Source organism: Rhinichthys klamathensis, unplaced genomic scaffold (assembly GCF_029890125.1).
Source record: "Rhinichthys klamathensis goyatoka isolate OS25496 unplaced genomic scaffold, OSU_Roscu_1.1 h1tg000032l_1, whole genome shotgun sequence".
NCBI classification, from domain to species: Eukaryota; Metazoa; Chordata; class Actinopteri; order Cypriniformes; family Leuciscidae; genus Rhinichthys; species Rhinichthys klamathensis.
In genome coordinates this window covers 4,791,140-4,814,245 of record NW_026606581.1, presented here as the reverse complement: position 1 = coordinate 4,814,245, position 23,106 = coordinate 4,791,140, and the positions used below count along the sequence as shown (strand labels likewise).

The 23,106-nt window shown below is 39.1% G+C and overlaps 1 protein-coding gene across 16 annotated transcripts in view; it reads left to right on the top strand.

Moving 5' to 3' along the window:
- The window catches only part of gphna (gephyrin a), a 107,807-nt gene that overhangs the window by 10,459 nt on the left and 74,242 nt on the right, over positions 1 to 23,106 (top strand). For all 16 annotated transcript variants that reach the window (XM_056245657.1, XM_056245658.1, XM_056245654.1 and 13 more), the window contains exon 2: positions 20,164 to 20,242. In XM_056245657.1, the coding sequence (XP_056101632.1) occupies positions 20,164 to 20,242 (79 nt within the window). The remainder of the gene's footprint in view (positions 1 to 20,163; positions 20,243 to 23,106) is intronic.

Sequence of the window (23,106 nt, the reverse complement as noted above, 5' to 3'; positions counted from 1 at the left end):
TGTGAACGCACAGTTAGGTTCTGGAAGCTGTCCTCCGTAAAATGTGCAGCACACAGATAAAATAATACATTTTAACCACTGTTTTCTAAGTTCGTCTGCCACAGGAAGGCCAAACAAAGGGGTTTTGGAACCGGGGTGAAAAAAACAATGTCTCTTTGACATGGCAATAAGACGCTGCTGAAGCAGGACTTCTCTAGTGCAGCTCATCCAGGCCTCGCCCCCCTTTTTTCTATATTCTGTGGGCGGGGATTATTTAAGTGAGTGACATTGTGACTTCACAAGATCAGAAGAAGTGTGTTGTAGTTCTTGAAAAGTGTTTTCTGCTGAAGTGAATTATCTCCCTTTGAAATGGACTTTGAGCGTTGTAACCTTGCAGATATTTTTTATGCTCTAACAGCAACATTACACAGCTAAAGCTGAAAAAAGGAAAAAGCATAATAGGACCCCTTTAAGATCAAGGGCCCTTTAGGACCCTTTAAGGGCGGCAGTGGCTTAGTGGTTCATGTAGGTTGTCTACAAACCGGAAGGTTGGTGGTTCAATCCCCGGTTCCACCTCCTGACCAAGTGTCGAGGTGTCCATGAGCAAGACACCTAACCCTAGCTGCTCCTGACGAGCTGGATGGCGCCTTGTATGGCTGACACCGCCGTCAGTGTATGGATGGGTGAATGTGAGGCAAAAATGTAAAGCGCTTTGGTGGCCATTGGGTCTGCGAAAGCGTTATATAAATGCAGTCCATTTACCATTTACCATCATGTACTTAATCCAAAGCAATTTACAAGTGAGGAGAGCAATAGAAGCAATCAAACCAACAATAGGGCAACAATATGCATTTTCTGTGACTAGTCCTTGTTAGTCTAGCACAGGACACTTGGCAAGTAAAAAAAAAAATATATATATATATCGAATAGTATACCATGACATGAATGCATTTGCAATTTATTATTATAATATTTTTTTTAAAGTTCATATAAAACTCATTTTAAAATAAATGAATACAAAATAAAGTGTTATTATTATTATTATTTATAGGCTATATTTAAAAAGTGAATTAAATAATATTGAACTAAATAAAAAGTAAATAAAATGTGATTAATACAAATATAAATGATGATAAAATAAATTATTTATTTACATTTAAATCTGAATTATATATTTATTTATTTTTGAACCATCAGTGACAAATCGATTGGGCCAGCAGAAAAAAAAAATCCTTATTGTTGATGCCTGAACAGCTTGGTTATATTCCGGGAACACTTCTCACAGTGAGGTAGAAACTGTATCAGTAACAGTACAAGAGGCCCATATGGTGGAAACAGACTGTGTGAGAGAGAGAATCTGCCAAAGTGTCTCAGTAATGATCTCTTCTCTTAAACATGCCTTCCCATCTGAATGTGCCTGTGTTCTGTTGGCTCGTGTCTGGATGAATAATTTAACTCGAGCCTTATCTGGACACAGTGTGACTGCAGCGTCTTAGATAATAGAATACAGACATTAATCACAGACCCCCTTCAACTACGGCTAAAGGAACCCCCGGAATGCACCGCTGATCAAATGGACATGCTGCTCTTTACGGGTTTTTTTAACTGTTGGAGTGTGTGTTTCAGAGCATATGTGATGTGTTTCTGTGTCGGCATTACTTCAGAGTTCTGTGAGTGCAGTGCCTGTCCTGAGAAAGCCAAGGTGGTAAGTTTCTTTCTGCATTCTTTGATGAGTAGAAAGCTCAGATCTTTCCAAAAACCATTCAGTGTGAATAAAGTGTAGCTAGGTCACACACCTACTTGGGTCTGAAACTGCAAACATTTTGCTACCACCACCACCATTATTATTAATTATTGGGGTGTGAATCCCAAGGATCCCGCAATACCGTCATAATCTTCATATTTCTCGGGTCATATTGCAGTACAGTTGCAGCCCCTTTAATATGCAGAAATACGGAAAGTATTACAGAACATCAGGACTTATTAAACTGCAATAAGGCTTTTATATGGCATCTCTTAAAAATTGCATTTTTCATATCAGGCTTTTGTTTCTCTTTAATGCTGTTAAAGGTGAAATGAATCCAGGCTCTGGGTGCATATGTAGAATGAGACGTCTTTAGTTTGCGCAACCGTACTACAATAACTTTCGACTGCTCTCAAATAACCGAAAGCAGTGCAATTTGTTTTGATTTAACAACAAATGCTAATTAAAGCATTGATGCTTGGCTTGCTTCAGAGTGGCAATTCTGTATTAGAAAGAAAAATTAGTGTACGACGATAATGGTAATATATTCTATTGATTTAATTATTTCTCTTATAATGAAACAAGTTTAACTGGTCTAAAGTGTCAGTTTCTGTAAATTAAAAAAACCCCAAAACTTGGTAGTATAACATAATGAGATCTCTGATATGATCTTAGCACTGATGCGTTTTGGTGAGCGGGATTCACAAACTCCTGCAGGAGCGGAGATGAGTCCGCAGACATCTGTCTTAAGAACTCAACTTCTGTCAAACTCTATCTTCTTAATTCATGCTATCTCTCCGTCTCTTTGCTTTACTTCATTTTCGGTCTTTCTTGTGATTGTAGACGGGCAGCTTTGGATCATTAGTCATGCTTGAGATCTTCCTGTTCATCATGGGTGATCCCAACTACCTGGACATATCAGATGCAATCACACTTTCATTGTTTCACAAAACACACCAATCCACAAAGTGAATGAAAAGAGCACCTTTAAGTCAGCGTGGGGTGTGAGACCCTGCGAGTCGTCCTGCAGCAGATTAAGCTTCCGATTCGGATGCAGAGCTGGATTGGGGGATTACAGTTCTCACATTTTGGAGCAGACTGTCTTCATCCGCAGTGTCAGTCTAGTGAAGGACAGTCCTGCTGTCACAGTCCCCAAAAATTATTTTCACACATTGGTCTGCAACATTAGGCCTACAGGAAGTTCTTGTTGTCTTGGGCTGTGTTTGAAATGGGCCCCTAAACCTTTAATAGGGCACTATTTGAAGGGACAGCCATTTGGTGTAAAAAACCATAGTGGACGTTATCGAGTGTACTCATTTAATCCTATAATGCACCGCACTTAGCAAACTAGTTTTTGTTAATACAATAAAGTTAGTAAGTTGGGATGAGCCACTATAGAAATGTAAAAAATATACAAAATAACACAGTGAAATTAAAGTGGCATTTTGGTGTTATGGAAACTACAGTTACCATGGTAAATACATAATACTAACATGAACTGTTAATGAAACATATGGCAACGGCTCCTGATGAATTGAATAAATAGCCTACTTGCATGCAAAAGTCTTTCCAGCTTACACATGACGTAGCAGTTTACGTAATTTATTGGTACTTTTTGGTAATTCCATGACTTAATAATCAACATGACATCACGACTTTGCGTAAACATACACTCCACTTTCAAGTCAAGTGGCGTGTTATCTATACGCATTTTGAGATATCCGCGTGTATGTCCACGCCGAAACGAACCGTCATCTTTTGCGTGTATGTCTACGCCGTTAAATGTCCGAGTGATTCCGCGTGTATGTACGCCGTTAAATGTCCGAGCGAAACGAAGCAAAATGTAGATCTACATCTGGGGAGCGATATTTTTTTTCCTAGGATGGTAGGGGAAGACTCATAAATGGTATTAACCCCAGTGACGGGTAGGTTTAGGGACGGGGTTGGGGTAGGTCATATATTTATATATACAGTAATGTAACGTTAAGTCAACGGCGTTGATAAACACGCTGAAAAGCGATTATGCGTGTTGATAGCACGCCAAAAATGGAAATACGAATTGGCGTGTCATACATACGCCATTTTATGAGATCAGTCTGTAATAATTGACAACATATAACTATGACGTTGCATGCTCGTAATTTCTTTTGCATTTTATTTAGAATGAATTGATACTATACAGCGCACGACAACGCATTTGCACATGCAAATGAAGAGTGCACGCTATGGGAACAGTATAATGTCTAATAGGACAGGAAAGTTTGCTTTTCTGAGGTGAGAGACTTTTTATGTCGTAACAAGTTACAAAAATAACGTTTGAATAATGCACTAACATATAGCCTGACAACATCTCATCTGACCGCAGATACTGAATCGGGACAATGTGTTTTTCACAGGCACTCTTTACTTAAATTGCGTCTGACAGAAGTGTCAACATCAAAATAAAAGTCTTGGATTTGAAAAAAACTGAATTTTACGTTTGTTTCTTTGACCGCACACACAGTCCACGACCCACTCAAAACGTTCTTGCTACCCACCAGTTGAGAAACACTAGGCTGGAGAATACCCATAATGCACTGTCAGAGTTGCGCCGAAGGAATTCCCACGTCTCGCCAATTGATGGCGCCCGAAGCTAATCCATCCATCCATTTTATAAACTGCTGGTCCAATGTGGGTACAGTGTATTATCATACAGGTATAAATTCCTTTTTAATTATTTATTAAATTGTTTAATTAAGGTTTGTACATAGTTTCCATGAAAGAGGGTTGGGGTTTGGTTGGAGCAAAACTCTGAGGAAAGTTGACCTTGAGGACCCCTTGAGTTTGAGTTTGAGAACCCCTGGTTTGAAGGGTTGGTTCAACCCATTTACTCACCCTCATGTTGTGCCAAACTTATAAGTCTTCCATTCATCTTTGAAACAGATTTCTGTCAAAAGTCTATTCACCCAAAACGTTCAACAATTCAAAAAGTTCATAAATTCATAGTAAAAGTAATCCATATGAATTAAGCAAATCAAGTTATTTCCAAGTCTTTTGAAGAGACATGAATGCTTTATATGATAAACCAATTTAATTTAGGCTTTTAATCAACACACATAGAGCACATCAAACCGCTCCGTTAATATGGATTGCTTTTACAATATCTTTATAAATTTGGTGTCAAATTTTTGTTTGCATGGACTTTCCAATCTCTCAGGACAGAAATCCCTCAGGTTTCATTAAATATCTTAATTTTTATTTTGAAGATGAACAGAAGTCTTATGACTTTGAAACGACATGAGGGTGAGTAAATGATAACGGAATTAAAATATTTGGGTGAACTATCCCTTTAATCGAGAAAAGATCGGAGTATGATGTTTTTTTATGAGAATTAATGAGAAGCTTTACACTCCGTCACTCTGAGGGTGATTCAAGCCTGGTGCCTTTATATTTTTGGGATTTTGCCACTTTTATTTTTAGAAGTAGTCGAGAGTGCATGGAAAGCCATGCAATATCCTGAATTAGCACGTCTGGCTAGGCCACGTCTCCAACACATTTCTCTGTTTTAAAGGGCCTTGTTTCCTATTAAAAAAGGAAGTTGTGTTGCAAGATATTAAAGAGCTCTTTTTTTCTGAGTAGCCACTAACATTTAGTTTGTCAGACTCTTAAACCATGATTTGCTACTTGCTATTGCTATAAGGTAGATGGTAATAGGAGGAGGGACATGTTCATGAGTAGAGACCATGTGATTGGAAATAAAGTTTGACATGGCCATGAGGTGGAGGCGAGAGTTTTCCTAAAATATTCTGTCAGTTACTCCCCCTCATGTGGTTCCGAACCAGTGGGACTTTCTTTTTTTTCTGTGGAACACAAAATACGTTTTTTTCTTTTTTTTTTGTTGAGAAATGTTATTTGTCCATATAACAGAATGCAGTGGTCACCCAAACTGTTTGGTAACCAGAGAACAATTTTATTCCAGAAAAGAAAAACTGTTCATTTTTAAAGTGTGATGTTACCTGTGTTGACTTTTTATGAGTACATTAGCATTTAGCTTTAAAGCAAACATGGCCCAGGCCCACAAAAGTTGTTTGATTTCATTGGGTCATTTATGTTAAGTTTGAATCTTTCTTTGTGCGTTTTAATGCAAGTTTCAGCAGTATTGGAGCAAAAAGCAGTCACTTTGGTAGCCTTTTTTTCTACAAACAAAAAAAGTGAGACTGAAATGCTCTTACAATGGAGTTATATGGGTCAGTTGGTGTATTTGTCCCATAGACTTCCATTGCAAGTCCATAACTTTCTGTGTGTTTTATTCTTTGCTTTCACAAAAAGGGAAGGGTTGAAATATTTTTTTTTTCATAATTGATAACATATGCTGCCCATAGACCTTAACTCATATTAAAGCCGTAATATCTCTTTAAGAGGAACTCCAAAATATTGTTTTCATATGTGTTACAGTGACCGCTCTGCTCTTAATGAACGTCTTGCAGGAGAGTAAACCGTTTAGTTTCTATGTGTATGTGTGTGTGCTTGTATGTGCAGAAATGAGGCAAAAGTGCTAATGAAAGCACAGGGGTCATCAGCAGTGGGCTTTAAGATAATTACCAGCGTTCACAAGGGGAATAGCCGTGTGTGTGTGTGTTTGTGTGTTTTGGATGTAAGGGTTTGCGTCATACCCCTGTAAATCTAAATCTTTCATTCTTTTTTGATGTCTTTTCTCTATCTTTCTTTCTTGCTCTCTCAGGATGTATGCTTCATCTTGTTCATCATTTATCTACTCTGATGCCTTTTCTTCTCATCCACAGTCTCTCGCTCTCCTCCCTAATCCAACTCTTCCTCAGTCGCTCCTTCTACACCTCCCCTATTCTCTTCTTCAGTCTTCAGATCCCTTCATCATTCCCCATTGTTCTTCCTGACTGACCATCTGTCTTTATCCATCTCTGTTTGTCATTCTGAATCTTGGTTTTTAGTTCCCCCCCCTTATGTAGCCTGCAATATGAACTATCTGTGTCTTTTGATTTAAGAAATGTTGGCGAGTGTTAGAGCTGAAGATGACAGGAGTGGCAGGATGGAGGGAGTTAAAGAGACGAGTGCTGAGATTCCTCTCTATGTGTGCAGCGGCTTCCTGAATGAGTCTCTCCTTAATATTTATTAGCTTGGAAATGAAATATTAATAATGGTGGACAATCCCATCTCACAGATATAAAAAAAGGCCATTGGGGAAAAAAATGTGGAATTATTTCACAGTAATTAAAATGGAAAAACTCACGGTAAAGACTAATTCATCTCGTTTATAAGGGAATTTTTCAGAATTTTTATAGTTGTGATTTCCAGGTCTGGAAAAGTCACGGAAAGTAATACAATCTTAAATCATGGGTATTTCTCTAGAGAATATACTTTTTTCTTTTAGTAATGCTTGTCTCTAAAATATCTAATCGGCTAAATATTGCCTCTCCTAAATGTTTTAGAAAACTTCATCCAGAAATCATGAGCAACTAGAAAAGAAAAATATATTAATTTATAAAATGTGTTGGTTTGCAGTTTGATTAAAGTGAAGATTTTTTTGTAAGATTTTAAACATTCTATCAGACAAATAATGCATTTACCAAATTGCATTGCTAAGCTGATTAGTTTTAATATACATTGATGAATAATTATGCCTTCAGAAACATAACAGGGTGGTAAGTTTTAGTTTAAGTTGACGTTATAAACCTCTCAAGGTCATGAAACTAAAAGGCGCTGCTTATAAAGACAATCTGATGCTTATATATCTATATATACCCTTTTTAAATCATGGTAATCCCCTACTGACAGTCATATAACAAGATAAATCTTTTTTAATAACAGTTAACTTTAACAAGGAGAAGTTGGTCAAAAATTATGAAAGAAAACAACATGAAATGATTTTTGTTTGTTGGTATGTTTAAACAAATTAAAGTTGCCAGCTATTTATAATTAGTATTTTTTTCAAATTTTTTCCAGCTTTATAATCCCCCATTTCGTGGATTCACCCATATCATAATTCACATAATCATTTATTAAGATGCGAGTGTGGTCTTGCTGTGAATATTTTTTTTGACTTTGATCGTCGCTGTGAACTTGAACATTTTTAAAAGACGGACTGAAAGCACTCGCTTCTTCACAGTATGATTTCTTTTCTTTTTGTGTGTGCTTGCTTTGTTATTGTGTGATCTTGCCGTTGTTTGCATGCGTGTGTGTGTGTTCAGTATTGAGAGATGGGCTACATTTTGCTGACTAAGTAAGTTAGCAGTGGAGCTGCTGTGTATGATGTTTTATTAATCTGCTCTGGAAAGAGAGAGACGACGAGGGCAACTTTTAACTCGTGTTTTTTTTTTCTCTTCACTCAGACTTAGATCAGGGTGGTGTTCTTATAAAGTCTGACTTCGCAGAACGTCATGATGGAATGTTTAAAGCGCATTCTGTTGGTGCAGAAGTCCAGTGAGGTCTGATGATCTTCTGGTTGAAGTGCTTGATGTTTAGGGAACATTTTTTAAATACAATTACAGAAAATGCTTGACTTATTTACATTAATGTACTTACTATGGGGAAACCAGAACAGTGCGGCTTGTCATTTTGTTAAAGCACTTATATACTTTTTTCCACACCGATATTTGTGTTATTTTAAGCTGTCAATTTTTTTTAGCAGTGTGGGACGCACAATAAGGCACTTACAGTGGAAACACAGGGGTCAAGGCAGTAAACAGTACAATACAAAAGTGTTTTAGTACTGTTCTTCAAGCCTCTGGTATTTTTTTTAGCATAATAAGTATATTTATAATGCAATGCTAATCGACATAGACTTAATCACTCTATAGAATAATATACGATAATATATTGTCTGCCTTATTCAATGATAAGAAGCCATATCAGCTTACAAGAAGAAGTTATTTCAAACACTCAACTGACATTATGAAGTGAGTTTGGAGTAAAACATGTTATTACATGTCTTTTGTTGGACAACAGGTTTATAAATGCTTTGCATTACAAGTTTAGGAAGATGTTTGACGCCTGTTGCTCTTTCAAATGCACGTTAAAAGAAACTCAAGCTCGCAGTGCTTTCAGAGTTTGAGCAGCATTTGATCACAGAGCCGCTCTTCACTAACAGGCTTTGCATATATTTATTTAATAATAAAAAATAAAAAAATCACATCCTTTGCAATTTCATAATCGCAGTAAGCCAAATTGCCTGCCAATATTCAATCACTGAGTGGTTACCCTAATATGGCCACACCCACCTGCTTTTCAACAAATCAGTTATCTTCCAGGTGAATGTTAAGCCACCTAATTAATACTCATGAGGAAGGTTCAAACATGTTAGGGATCATTCCTGTTTTCATGCATGGCTAAAGATGAAAAAACTTGCTAAAGTCACATCCCTGTGAATAATATATATATATATATATATATATATATATAGACTCTATATATATCTTGATGCATGATGTTAGTGTTTTCTCAATGATTTAATTAGATGCTCCTCATTCCTCTCTAGAACACGTCCACATTCCCTTCTGCACCCTCCCCCTAAATAAAATATTTTTCATTTTCTCTATGCCCTCCTTTGCCTTTGTGAAATGCTTATCTAGAAACTGAGCTTTTGTAGACTCATACGATACATTGTGTATAAAGGTGCTTTGAAATGCAGCTCACAGATTTGAATTCCATTGTGCTTTTCTTTCGTCTCTCCTGAACATCACAACCCCCCCACACACACACACACACACACAACTTGTCCTGTCCAGCTTGTTTAACTACGTGCCTGGGGATCAGCGTGTTCCTGTCACTGATCTAATGGAGTTCACCTGAAACCAACACAGACTCTCTCTTTTCTTGAAAGTCCTTTTCCTTTCTGCATCTTTACATGTTTCCAGAGCAGTTTTGCATAGTCATGAAGGTGGAGGCAGGGGGCAGTAGAGATAGTCATTGATTAAATCTAGAGCGAGGAGTGAGTAATGTATAACGTTGCTCTTGGGGAGTTGGTCTAGGGGGCTTCTCTGATTGGTCAGCAGGATGTTACACATTCTTCAGTCTGATTGGACACACATCTGAAGACAGCAAACGCCTCTAAGTCATGTTGCTAGTGGTGCTTGAGAAAGCTACTATTGCTCATATTTGAAAAGAGTACCCACTAACACTAGATATTGAACTCTGGTGCATACCTGGTTCTGGAACATTTTATGCTAAGAACATGAATGATCTTGTATTGTGTGAATTTTTTTTTTTTTTTTTTTTTGTGGAGCGTTGAGCCTCCAAGGACCATTTTTCTACTTAGACACTTGAATAAAATCACACACTCTCCAAAGTGACTTACATTAAAGGTGTTTCTTGGGAATTTAACCCATAAAGTTGGCATTGCTAGTGTCACGGCCACAGGAACGCTATTAGAATATCATAAAGACATGATAAAAAAAAAGCTTTTTCAAAGATGGCATGACATAAAAGTTCACCCGATCTATTTTTTATTGATATTTTATTTTTTAAATGTTTAATCAGAATATCATTACTTGATATTCCCAATCATTTAGTTCTCTTAAGCCCCCCTACCCATTTTAACAATGGATTGCAAGCTCGTATTCTGTCGATCTGCCTCCATTTATTTAACAGTTAATGTCTATAACTAAGTCCGTGTCCTACATTCACACTATATATGTCACAATGCTGAAGAAAAGATCTGTTGCTATTTCCATTTCATCGCGACTTTAAAGGCCAGTTCACACCAATGATGAAAACTGTAACTATAAAGTTTTAATAATCTCTCTAATTCTATGAGAATAGCGGAGGCCACACCACAGATGTAATGAGAAGGACACAGAGAAGCAAAATCATCTGAATTACTTTTTTTTTCTAGTTGATGAACAAACAAACAAACAAACAAACAAAACAAAAAAAAACAGCCAATTATAATCCACCTGAATTTATAAAGCTCGAGCATTTAAAGCATTTAAAGTTGGTTGCAATAGTAATTTCTTCCCTATTGTGAAGTATATATCTGACTGAAATGGGTTCTCCACCAAGAAAAAGAAGGACTTACTTGGTTTTGTCCTTCGGGAATGGATTGCATCGTTGGATGGTTGTGGTTTGCTGTTGCTGTGATCACATGTGAGTGACAGGATGTCCCGCCCTCGCGCCCGTAAAGACGTCATCAGAGAAAAGATGTTGAGATGCAAGAGGGAGGGGAAGTAATTTAAATTAAATATTAGGATGACACATCATTTTCTATTTTATTTTTTAAACAATAATTGTTTGTCCATTTTGATTTCATGGTGACTTTATGACATGTATAACTGCAGCAGGCTTTTAAACAATGTTATTGTCCGCAGGTGTGGACTCATAGTTATCATTATAGTTATTTTTATAGTTGTCGTTCTTGGTGTGAATGGGGCCTTTGCTCAGAACATCTAGTAACCACCCAGGAGACCTTAGCAACTGCGCAGGAATGCCCCGGAATCTACAGCAACTTTACACCACTCCTATATGGTTCAGAAAATGTAAGAATATTTTAGTTGTGTAAGAGTTTTTAAATGGAAGTTTCAACCTTATTTGCTACTTGGTATCAGAATAAACCTTGAAAAACTAGAAGTGGGATGAAACAAGCCAGGAAGTAAATGAACCAACTGGATTAGCTGATCATCCAATCGGAGACAGACTTGTCCTTGTACTGTAAGCTTTAGTATCGGACGTTTCTATATGTAGTCTTTTATAGCAGGAGGGTTTTTCAAAGGGAATGCTGCTCCACCGAGGTTTGCTGCTCAAAGCTGGGCTTATCTGCTCCCAGGTGTTGGACCTGTGGTGTTTGAGGTCCACATGTCTTCTCTGGATGTAGGCAGGGGTTAACGAGACAGGGTTTTACACCAGCTCAGCTCATGCAAGTCTAACTCCTACGCACAGCCACAGGCAACACACACAGACACACACACACACACACACACACACACACACACACACACACACACACACACACACACACACACACACACACACACAGTCTCACGCTGAGAGGGAAACTCTCACCTCACCAAAGTGTCCATGCAGACAGACTTTTCCGTCTGCAGAGCTGTGAGTCACAGACATGAGGTAGAAAGAAAGAGCAAGTGTGTCTGTGTGTGCGCGCCTTCCTACAAACAGAGCTTGAAAGATGCCGTTTCTGTGTGACTTTAGAATTGGTGGTGTTCAATTCCTTTATATTTACATTATTTGATATAATACTTTATTTTCGTTTCACTATTAACTAAAAAGGAATTCAATGTAACATTAAAGGGGTGGTATAATGCCCCTTTTTGCAAGATTTAAAATAAGTCTTTGATGTCCCCAGAGTGTGTATGTGAAGGTTTAGCTTAAAATACCACACAGATAATTTTTTATAGCATGTTAAAATTTTGTGTGTGTCCCTTTAAATGCAAATGAGCTGCTGCCCCCGGCACAGAGGGCGGAGCTTGAACTGCTCATGTGTTAGCAAATCCTATTACCTCTTCTCTACATGGGCCCTGTCCCAAATGGCGCACTTTATGCGGACTTTCGGTCTCGTGGACTTAAATTGCGCGTGCTCGCCGAGTCTACGAGTCCGTAGGCCATCCCATTTAGCATTTTAACGCTCTGAAGTGTGCTCAGCAGCGCCCCCTTTGTACCCTTGAAGCGGTCTTCCGCGAAGCCCGGATAGATGCAGGCTCCACGCACTTTAACTACCCAGGAATCCTTGCGAAAGGCCAATCAGACAACGGATGGGAGGAGATTTCGCTCACGGACAATTGTTAACATGGCTGAGAAGAAGATATTTAAGTGTAATTATCATTACGGTTTTTATGACAAGTTTATACAAACATTATGATCATCGACCAGTGGTTGATGTCTCAAACATAGGCTAATAATAGCGAGCTTAATAATACGATCGCATTATGATTCATTAAATAAATAGAACAGAATGTCAGGGCTTTACTGAGTCATATGTAAACACAACAACAATAGGCAGCATATTTCCCCGAACTTGTAGCTCCTGTCCTTAACAACAATCAGACCGTCTTCCTGTTTCCGGCGTGGCGATCGAGTCTGTCCCAAAAATACCTCTAAATGCGCCCTCGCGGACTCGCGCTAAGGGCCCTATAGGTCTGCACTACATGACGTCACCGAAGTGTGGACTCTGAGGAGTGTGCCATTTGGGACAGGGCCATGGACTCAGGGTTTATGTAAATTTTAGGGTTAGTGATGTCACTAACCCGATAGGAAGCTTGTGTAGTCCCTTCCAGCCGTTTGTTGTAGTCCTTAAAGGTGGGGTATGTGATTTGGAAAACGACCGGCAGATTTTGAAAATATACAATTCAAATGGTTCTACCTTCTTTCCTCCAACGCCGGCTCTGACTCCACCCATTCGAAGAACATGGACGCGCAATCATGCACGAGCGAAAACTCAGATGCGCGAGAGATTGTAATGACGATTTACTACTAATGATGGAACCGGCTTTACTGACGAGATGCGCATGCGTCACAAACTTTGAGTATGCGCTCGACGGGGGTCACGCGTGCTGGGGGGAGGGGGGTGTGGTACAACCGTTTGATTGACGGACTTACTGTCCAATGATTCTGGTGGTCTTGGAAATGATTGGCTGGAGTTTTTCGAGTCCTGCCCGTTCCACAGATGATTAAATTGCTTAAAGGAGAACTCCGGCGCAAAATGAACCTTTGGTCTAATTACACATTGTTACCTAGTCAACCGTTATCTGAGATTTGTTTTCATGATTATCGAATGTAAATAGTTTTATCTCTAAAAACAGTTTAGCCTATAAAGCTAGTATAACGCTAGTATATTGGGCATAGTGTAATGACAAATAAAAATCGCTTGTCAATACCACTAACAAGGCTGAAAATAGCCCCACACTAACACGGTAGCATAATGAGGGTCCCTACCTTCAAACCGAAGCATTGAGAACTTTGTCAGTGTCCAGACAGTTTAATAAGAAGATATTTTAAACATACAGTCAACTTCGCGTATACAGGCAGAAGCCATCTTTGAAATATACCAGTCGATCTACGAACGCCGATCCAAGCCTGCTGTTCGCGCTCACCTTATCACAACTTATAGCTCGTTCACATCTCACCAGCGCACTTGGATCGGCGTTCGTAGATCGACTGGTAAAGGCTGTATTTCAAAGATGGATTCTGCCTGTATACGCGAAGTTGACTGTATGTTTAAAATATCTTCTTATTAAACTGTCTGGACACTTACAAAGTTCTCAATGTTTCGGTTTGAAGGTAGGGACCCTCATTATGCTACCGTGTTAGTGTGGGGCTATTTTCAGCCTTGTTAGTGGTATTAACAAGCGATTTTTATTTGTCATTACACTATGCCCAATATACTAGCGTTATACTAGCTTTATAGGCTAAACTGTTTTTAGAGATAAAACTATTTACATTCGATAATTATGAAAACAAATCTCAGATAACGGTTGACTAGGTAACAATGTGTAATTAGACCAAAGGTTCATTTCGCGCCGGAGTTCTCCTTTAATTTTCATTTCAGTGCTTCTAACTCAGTGGCTGTAAGTGGGTTAGGAATAGGATTTCAAGTTATTTTGAAAAAATGTACAAAAAAGAGAATCACATACCCCACCTTTAATAAACGATTTCTTTAAAAGCAAATATCTCCCTTTGCTTTGAACTTTGAGCGTCGTAACGTTGCAGATTTTGTTTATGCTCAAATAGCAACATTTCACACTAACTAAAGTTAAAAAAGTGAAATCATAATCAACCACCCCTTTAATTTCTTGATTTTTGTACATGTACCATGGTATTAGCATGTTTTTTTAATCACTGCGTACTGTGGAATTCAACAGATTTCTGTGGTATTAACAATTGTTACATCACTGTACCATAAGATCTGGAATTTCTCTGAAGTACATTTAGAGTACTATGTAAATACCATGGTATGTATATATAGTACATATTGAGTTCATATCTCAAAATTTTATAGTAATACTATACTAAATAATTATTTTAAGTAACATGGAGTACCATGTAAATACCATTGTACTCTATTTGAATTGTGTATTCATTCAGAACGATATGCATTACCATATGTTACTCATAATGAAATGATGGTATTTTTCGGTACCTTTGGAAATTCATGTAAATACCATGGTACAACCATCAGTCACTACAGTATTTTTGTAAGGTGTCATTATATAATCATTAAATATTTATAATATAATGATATATTTTTTATATTTACATAATATATTTTCAGAGATATTCTTTTTACAGTACAAATAAAAGAATTGCAGCCAGCTATATAAAACGAAGCCATTTAAAACCAAGCAGAAGCCTTTGTCAACTGGTTGCAAACTGACAGTCGATGTAATTATTGAATCAGTGACTTATGGCCACATTCACTTACTTGCTTTTCAGCAAATCAGTTACAGCTTCTGGGCGAATGTTAAGTCAACTAATTATCATTCCTATTCTCCTATATAGAACAGTCATATGTTGTCAAATACCGTAGTATTTTTTTTAAATTCCTTGGAATACCATGTGAATGTTTAAATCTGTGTAATGGTATATATATATATATATATATATATATATATATATATACACTCACCTAAAGGCATGTGCCGGTATCAAATTTTTATGCTGCGGTTAATTGATTGAGCTTTTATCACGGTATACGGTAGTATTACGATATTTTAATTGCTCAAGAGAAACAGATGGATTGTGGGTATCTAAACAACTTGCATCATAATGTGTAATTGTGATTTTCAAAACATATGGTAACTAAACAATTTTATTAAGTTTAGCGACAACATGTTACAATGTTTACATGGTACAATGACTGGTAGGCTACTGTTTGTATTATTCAATTAAATTCTTGGATTTTATTTCAATCTTAATTCAATATTGACTCATTTGGATAAATATTAGGTAGGCTACAGTCTGCATGTAAATTTTTCTCAAGAAAAAAAAATATCTCACAATGCTGTAAACATACAGAGAGAAATGAAATACAATGCGGTTTTCATTATAATAACAATTATGTAATGACAAGTAAACATATAATAAATATGTAATATGCACATATTTAGCCAAATACTCCTCGCTGTACTGTATCTTTAAATAAAAAGTAACAGATGATCGGTTTACTTGAACTGAGGCGCAGCGATCTGTCACAATGGACAGAACCTAAGAGCTGAATGTTTTTTTATATATATATATATCAAATGTAACCTGCTCTGTCTAGTCTGTCGGTGTCAGTGTCCTCTTTGCTCCGCGATTTTTCTCTGCGTGAGAGCGTGTGAAAAGTGTCAACTGAGTAAAGCGCCTTTCAGACAGGACGCGGAATGCGCGGTGCTGGCCGCTGGGTTCAACGTTGCCCTTCAGATACAACGCGATTTGCTATTTTGCAAATAAAAAGTTGAACTATTTTGAACTTTGACCCAGGCGTGCTTTGGTCGACGCAGCAACAAAACGTCCCCGCGCGTGTTCCGCGTCCTGTCTGAAAGGCGCTTGAGTCTCAAGCTGAATGCGTGAGAGTTGTCAGCCCTGCAATCGTCGGCAGCGTTCCTCCTCCCGCCATGCTTCTACTCCATGTGAGGATTGTTTACATTAGACTAGAGTGCGCACTGCGCCGCATGCATACAGTGCTTATACATGTGGGGATTGTTTACATCAGAGTGCGCACGTGTTTTGCGCAGCATATACGCAGTTTAAGCGGTTGATGGAAAATAAGCTAATGCGCGTTCTAAAAGTCTAAATTCGAATCTATTATTTTTCACGGTATTTTGAAGTGCCCGCGATAACAATATCGTGCATATTCATTACCGCGATTTATCGCATTACCGAATACCGGCACATGTCTAGGAACACCTGTTCAATTTCTCATTAATGCAATTATCTAATCAACCAATCACATGGCAGTTGCTTCAATGCATTTAGGGGTGTGGTCCTGGTCAAGACAATCTCCTGAACTCCAAACTGAATGTCAGAATGGGAAAGAAAGGTGATTTAAGCAATTTTGAGCGTGGCATGGTTGTTGGTGCCAGACGGGCCGGTCTGAGTATTTCACAATCTGCTCAGTTACTGTGATTTTCACGCACAACCATTTCTAGGGTTTACAAAGAGTGGTGTGAAAAGGGAAAAACATCCAGTATGCGGCAGTCCTGTGGGCGAAAATGCCTTGTTGATGCTAGAGGTCAGAGGAGAATGGGCCGACTGATTCAAGCTGATAGAAGAGCAACTTTGACTGAAATAACCACTCGTTACAACCGAGGTATGCAGCAAAGCATTTGTGAAGCCACAACACGCACAACCTTGAGGCGGATGGGCTACAACAGCAGAAGACCCCACCGGGTACCACTCATCTCCACTACAAATAGGAAAAAGAGGTTACAATTTGCAAGAGCTCACCAAAATTGGACAGTTGAAGACTGGAAAAATGTTGCCTGGTCTGATGAGTCTCGATTTCTGTTGAGACATTCAGATGGTAGAGTCAGAATTTGGCATAAACAGAATGAGAACATGGATCCATCATGCCTTGTTACCACTGTGCAGGCTGGTGCTGGTGGTGTAATGGTGTGGGGGATGTTTTCTTGGCACACTTTAGGCCCCTTAGTGCCAATTGGGCATCGTTTAAATGCCACGGCCTACCTGAGCATTGTTTCTGACCATGTCCATCCCTTTATGGCCACCATGTACCCATCCTCTGATGGCTACTTCCAGCAGGATAATGCACCATGTCACAAAGCTCGAATCATTTCAAATTGGTTTCTTGAACATGACAATGAGTTCACTGTACTAAAATGGCCCCCACAGTCACCCGATCTCAACCCAATAGAGCATCTTTGGGATGTGGTGGAACGGGAGCTTCGTGCCCTGGATGTGCATTCCACAAATCTCCATCAACTGCAAGATGCTATCCTATCAATATGGGCCAACATTTCTAAAGAATGCTTTCAGCACCTTGTTGAATCAATGCCACGTAGAATTAAGGCAGTTCTGAAGGCGAAAGGGGGTCAAACACAGTATTAGTATGGTGTTCCTAATAATCCTTTAGGTGAGTGTGTGTATATATATATATATATATAATATATATATATATATATTATGGTATTACCATTGGTTACTGCCAGATTTTTAAAAATATTTTAAAGGAACAATGACTTTAACAATGAATTGATATGCTTAACAATGCTTTACTTGAGAAGTGTAGCTCTTTAGCAGTTCTGAGAAAATAGACAACTCTCCTCTCCACTCATGCTGGGCAGATCTCTGGTGACATTAACATTCTGATGCCTTAACATCTCTGATAAATGGTCCAACTGCTGCGTGTCTCTCTCTCTCTCTCTCTCTCTCTCTCTCTCTCTCTCTCTCTCTCTCTCTCTCTCTCTCTCTCTCTCTCTCTCTCTCTCTCTCTCTCTCTCTCTCTCTCTCTCACACACACACACACTCACTCAGTCACTCAGTCACTCACTCACTCACTCACTCACTCACTCACTCACTCACTCACTCACTCACTCACTCACTCACTCACTCACTCACTCACTCACTCACTCACTCACTCACTCACTCACTCACTCACTCACTCACACACACAAGCAAACGGTCACTTGTATATGATGCATCGGCAGAACAGTCCTCCTTCACCCTCATTCATGCTCACACAGACATTGCATTTCCGTGCCTGTGACAAGAAGTTTTTTGCCGCCTTTCTGAGGAGAGCTCACTTCTCCTGCCTCCTGCAGGGAACACCAGCCTATTTATAGATCAAGGGTTAGCAGGGTGGAGAGAGAGAACAGAGAGAGCAAGAGATGAGGAGAAAAGAGAGAAGGGTGAGAAAATGCTGCAATTATGAAGCAAGTGTTGCACCGAGCCCTTGTGCGTGATGGAGAATGTGACGGTGAATGGCAGCACTTTATCATTTATTTACACAACACGGGTCATTCTCTTCCCTCGTCACAGATTTTGACATGTTTTGAGCTAGACTGGACCCTTTTATATCACAATGCTGTTGAAATTACTATTATTTCTGTTACTATTATTTGCAACCTTCTTAATTCGGTAATGCGCATATTTCTAGGTAAAGCATGATATTCAATGGAATTTTTTTTTTTAGAATGGGACTTGATCATAAATAGTCGTTTCTATATGGCTGGTGGTTGAAAAATTAGAGCTTGGTGACCCTAAAAAGTCATTTTAGAGGCAGAGCAAGTTGTTATATTTTGATGAAACATTAAAAAGATATTGTTCTTTGGCATAACATGCACAGTAAAACCTGGTTTTAATGGGGTTTCAATGTTGACTTAAACACAGTGTGCAGTGTTGTAGTCCTCGAGTCTGGACTTGATCTTGACTATATTTTCATGGTCTTGGTCTTGCCATGGACCCTTGAGCTTTTAGGGCATTCGGTCTTGACTTGTTTTGTGGTCTCTCTGTGCCGACTCCACTCTGTGGAATTGTGTGACCAGAGCACACTGTGTGTGCATTGCGGAGGTTTGCGTGACACTGACGTGAAACTAGGGTTCATTTGCCTCAATGGAAAGCATATTTACACTGTCTGAATTATTCAGACTCATACTCTACTCTTTCCTGGACTTGGTCTTGACTGGGACTCAACCTACTCAGGTATCGCCCTGGTTTCCGACTCTAATGAGCTGGTCTCGACTAAAACACTTATATAGTCTATACTTTTGTATTGGTTTTTCTTCCCTGAAGTCCAATAATAACATTGGCCAAGATATCTTTCACCACAAACAGTGATCGTTTAGTTTTTCATTATCTTTTTCGACACTTTCTCACTCAAGTTCTCACTTATGTTCATCAAGGTTTGTCACGTTACTGAATTCTAAATTGGCATTGATATGTAAGCATGGTTGGTCATATGCTAATAAGCTTACGGTTTAGGGATCAATACCATGACAATTTCTCAATGTCAGATTTTTTGCAGCAGTTTCTGTAAGTGGTTCATGTTGAATATGTGTACATAGTTCAAAAAGAACAGGGAAAGAGCAAGAAAAATCCTGTTTTCAATAATACATACCCTTTGTTGTAATTGTAACTACTAGGAGCTTTTTGCTGGTGCTGAGCTGATGGTTATCAGCGGTGCTGATTCTGCTCACCATCAAACAGGTTGTAAAATCACAGAGGAAGTTGACAACGCAGAGGAGAACAGTAATGTTAATACTGTCTGGTGTGTAACAGTGTGGCTTCCATTACATGGAATACACGAAGGCCTGATAGTATGATTCTCCACGCTTGTAGTTGCGTGCTTTTGTTGAGTAATGTGTTTTGACATAACTCATATTCTCTCAAACCTCAGGACTAACGTGACGTTTAAGGAATCAGACATTTGTGGTCCGCAAAAGGGCATTATATTATTCCCATGCAATAATGTGCTTTTTTCCTCTTTTCTCTTCCCTTTTCCTATGTCTCATGTCCTTCCTCCATCTCTCTCCTGTCTGCAGTGAGTGACAGCTGCTTCAGAAACCTTGCCGAGGACCGCAGTGGAATCAACCTCAAAGATCTTGTCCATGACCCATCCTTGTAAGTGATTCACACACAAACACATTGGCTTTGTACAATACTACTGTCCATGCATCAAGTCTCGTTGATCATAGGACATTTCCGGACAGGTTTCCCATTCCTTGTATTTCTGTGCTGAATGGATGGATGTCCTTCTTAAAGATAAAGGCGTTGTCCCAAATTCTGCACTTGATGTATTTGCGGTCTTGTGGACATGTGATTGCTGTCACCTGAGTGTGTTTGTGATGTCCACGAGACAATACTGTAACCCTCTTTACAGCCTTTATGTGCCCTTGAATGCTGCCTTATGCTAAGCCCACACTGATGCGGACTACTACCCAATGGTCCAGACCAATGTGTGGAATTGGAGACGAGACCATAGAAGAATTGTTCTTCAATAGAATTTCTTTTTTAATAATAAAATTTTGTTAAATGGCCGACATAGTTTAAAAGAATTTGGGTCTTCTCGGGTCCAGTAGAAAAAAGCACATTTATTTCAAATTACCCGAGACCTGAGGCCACAAATACCAAACTCGACCCGTGTCCGAGGCACTAGTCGAAGTTTTGGACCCGAACCCGCTCGGGTCGGACCTCGGGTTTTCGGATTCAAGTGGACCTGTGAAGACCTCTACTTTACAGTCCCTTTGTGCCCTTGAATGTGGCCTAATGTCGAGCCCACACAGATAAGGACTACTACCCAACGACCAAGACCAATGTTTGGACTTAGAAGACTGCGAGTGTTTACAGTAGGTCAGCATTTGGTGCAAGGCCCAAGAATCCATCCCTGACAAAGGAGGACAGCAGCTGCAATTTCTTACTTAGTCTGTCTGCGTTACCTTTCATGCATTGTTGCAAACTTCATTGATTCTGTAAATCGACCAAATTTGAAGCAAAGCTTCTATACAATTTCTAGGAATTGAGGTGCACAGACTTTTATCAGTTTTCCAGGAAGCAAGATTTTCTTGACAGGGTATCAAGCTGATATAATAAATGCTTCAGAGTAACAGCTTATTGCTGGGTTTGCCTAAGTTTGTTAGTTTTATGGCATCAGATCTTTGAAAGATATTTAAGATTTTTATTTGAGACTAACAAGTAAGTAAGATTCTTGAGCATCCTTTGAGACTAGCAAGTAAGTAAGACTCTTGAGCATCCTTAATCGGTTTGTAAAAAAGCAACTCTGTTTGGCCCTTGTCCCTTGTCTGAATGAAACCGAATGCAGAGGTTTCTAAATAAGCAATAACTTGTCCTTTCTAAATGGCCAAGGTAGGACGTTTTTGGACAGAATATGCTTCAAAGTGGACCAGACTTTGTCGGTGGTCAAAAATCTGGGTCCATAAGATTAACTAATATATAAACAGGACTTCTTTTATTTCATGTCATTTGTGTAGACCGTAAGCAGTTAGTGAAAGTGTCTATTATAGTGTCGATTACATCAAAGGTGTATCTACTTTTGACTGTGCATATGAGATGCTAAAGTAGCATATTTACTTTCTTTAGTCATGCGTCAAAGGTCATGCAAAAATGACCACATGCAGGATTGAACTGCTGGAGACTGTATTTATGAGTGCTTGAGTGCAGAGTATGTCTGCATGCACTCTTGCAAATAGGTGTAGATAGGACTCTTCACTTAAATCGGCCTCTCGAATGTCAGCTACTTCTTGTATACTTCAGCGGAGACCTTTCGAGCTTTGAGAAACCTTCTCGTTCTTTAACAGACTTTCAGCAAGAAGAAGAGCTCATTGTCCTTCCACCTCTGTGGAAATGCTGTCTTCTCTAGGCATAATTCGAAGGTTGGAAAGCCTCAAGGCACATCCAATGTTCACTAACAACCTGTCTAAAAAGATGCACCAATCTGTTGATTTCTGGAGTGCCTTTGAAAGACTAGTTTCCTCCTTGGGAGGTACTTTATTTCAGAAAACGCTAACTGTTATGTCATTTAAAAGAAGCTGCTTTTGGTTTCAGACAGCAAGTGTACAATGCCCCATTTTAGTAATTGATATATCTGTGGTTATTGGTGCTGTTATGGGTAAAGAGGATTGAGCAGTAGGGTCATCATAGATGGATCAGGAATTAAAGAAATTCCAATTGTTCGAAGACTACATTGTACCAGAACCTGCAATGTCTGTCCACCTCTGTTTCTACTTTAGCATAAAAAAACAAAGCTTTGTACCGAGCAAATCTTTGTACCCCGACAAGGTCAGTGGAGCGACAGAGACAGCGGGATGTAGGTCTCTGAAAGGTGTCAGAGAGGAAGAGAAGCATGGGGTGCCGCCAGAAGGTAGAGATACTTCAGAGAGTATTGATGGATAATGAATGTGTGTGTTGTCTGTTGACTGGTGAGCTCCATCTCCAGTGCTCTGTCAGCTCAGGTGAATTGATTCATTGAAAGAGCTGTCAGTTTTACTAACGAGGTGTGGTAAAAATAGAGCTGAAATAATCATAGTGGGGGACACGCGTGGCTCATCGTCCTCTGGGTAGAGAGGATTCTGACGTCTTCACCTACAGAGAGGTGAACATGCAGACGTTTAAGAGAGGGACAGCTGAGCACACCTGAGAAACAGAAATGAACGTGTCTTCAGCTGAGAGCAGAAAAGTGTCACCAAGGTTATAGTTCCTTATGAAACCGACTTTTATTTGCAACGGGCCTGCAGACAGTTATTTATTAACTCGCCAGAGTGGTCTGTTTATAAGTTTTTGTTAAATCAATGACTAGGGGTGTCACGATTCTCCAAATCCTCGATTCGATTAAATTTTCGATTCTAAGGTCACGGTTCGATTCGATTCTCGATTTTTACATTTATTTATTTTTAAAGCCGAAACCAGCCAATCAGGATGCTCTCTGTCTTACATGCGCTTCATGAGGCACACACGCAAGGTCTCTCGCT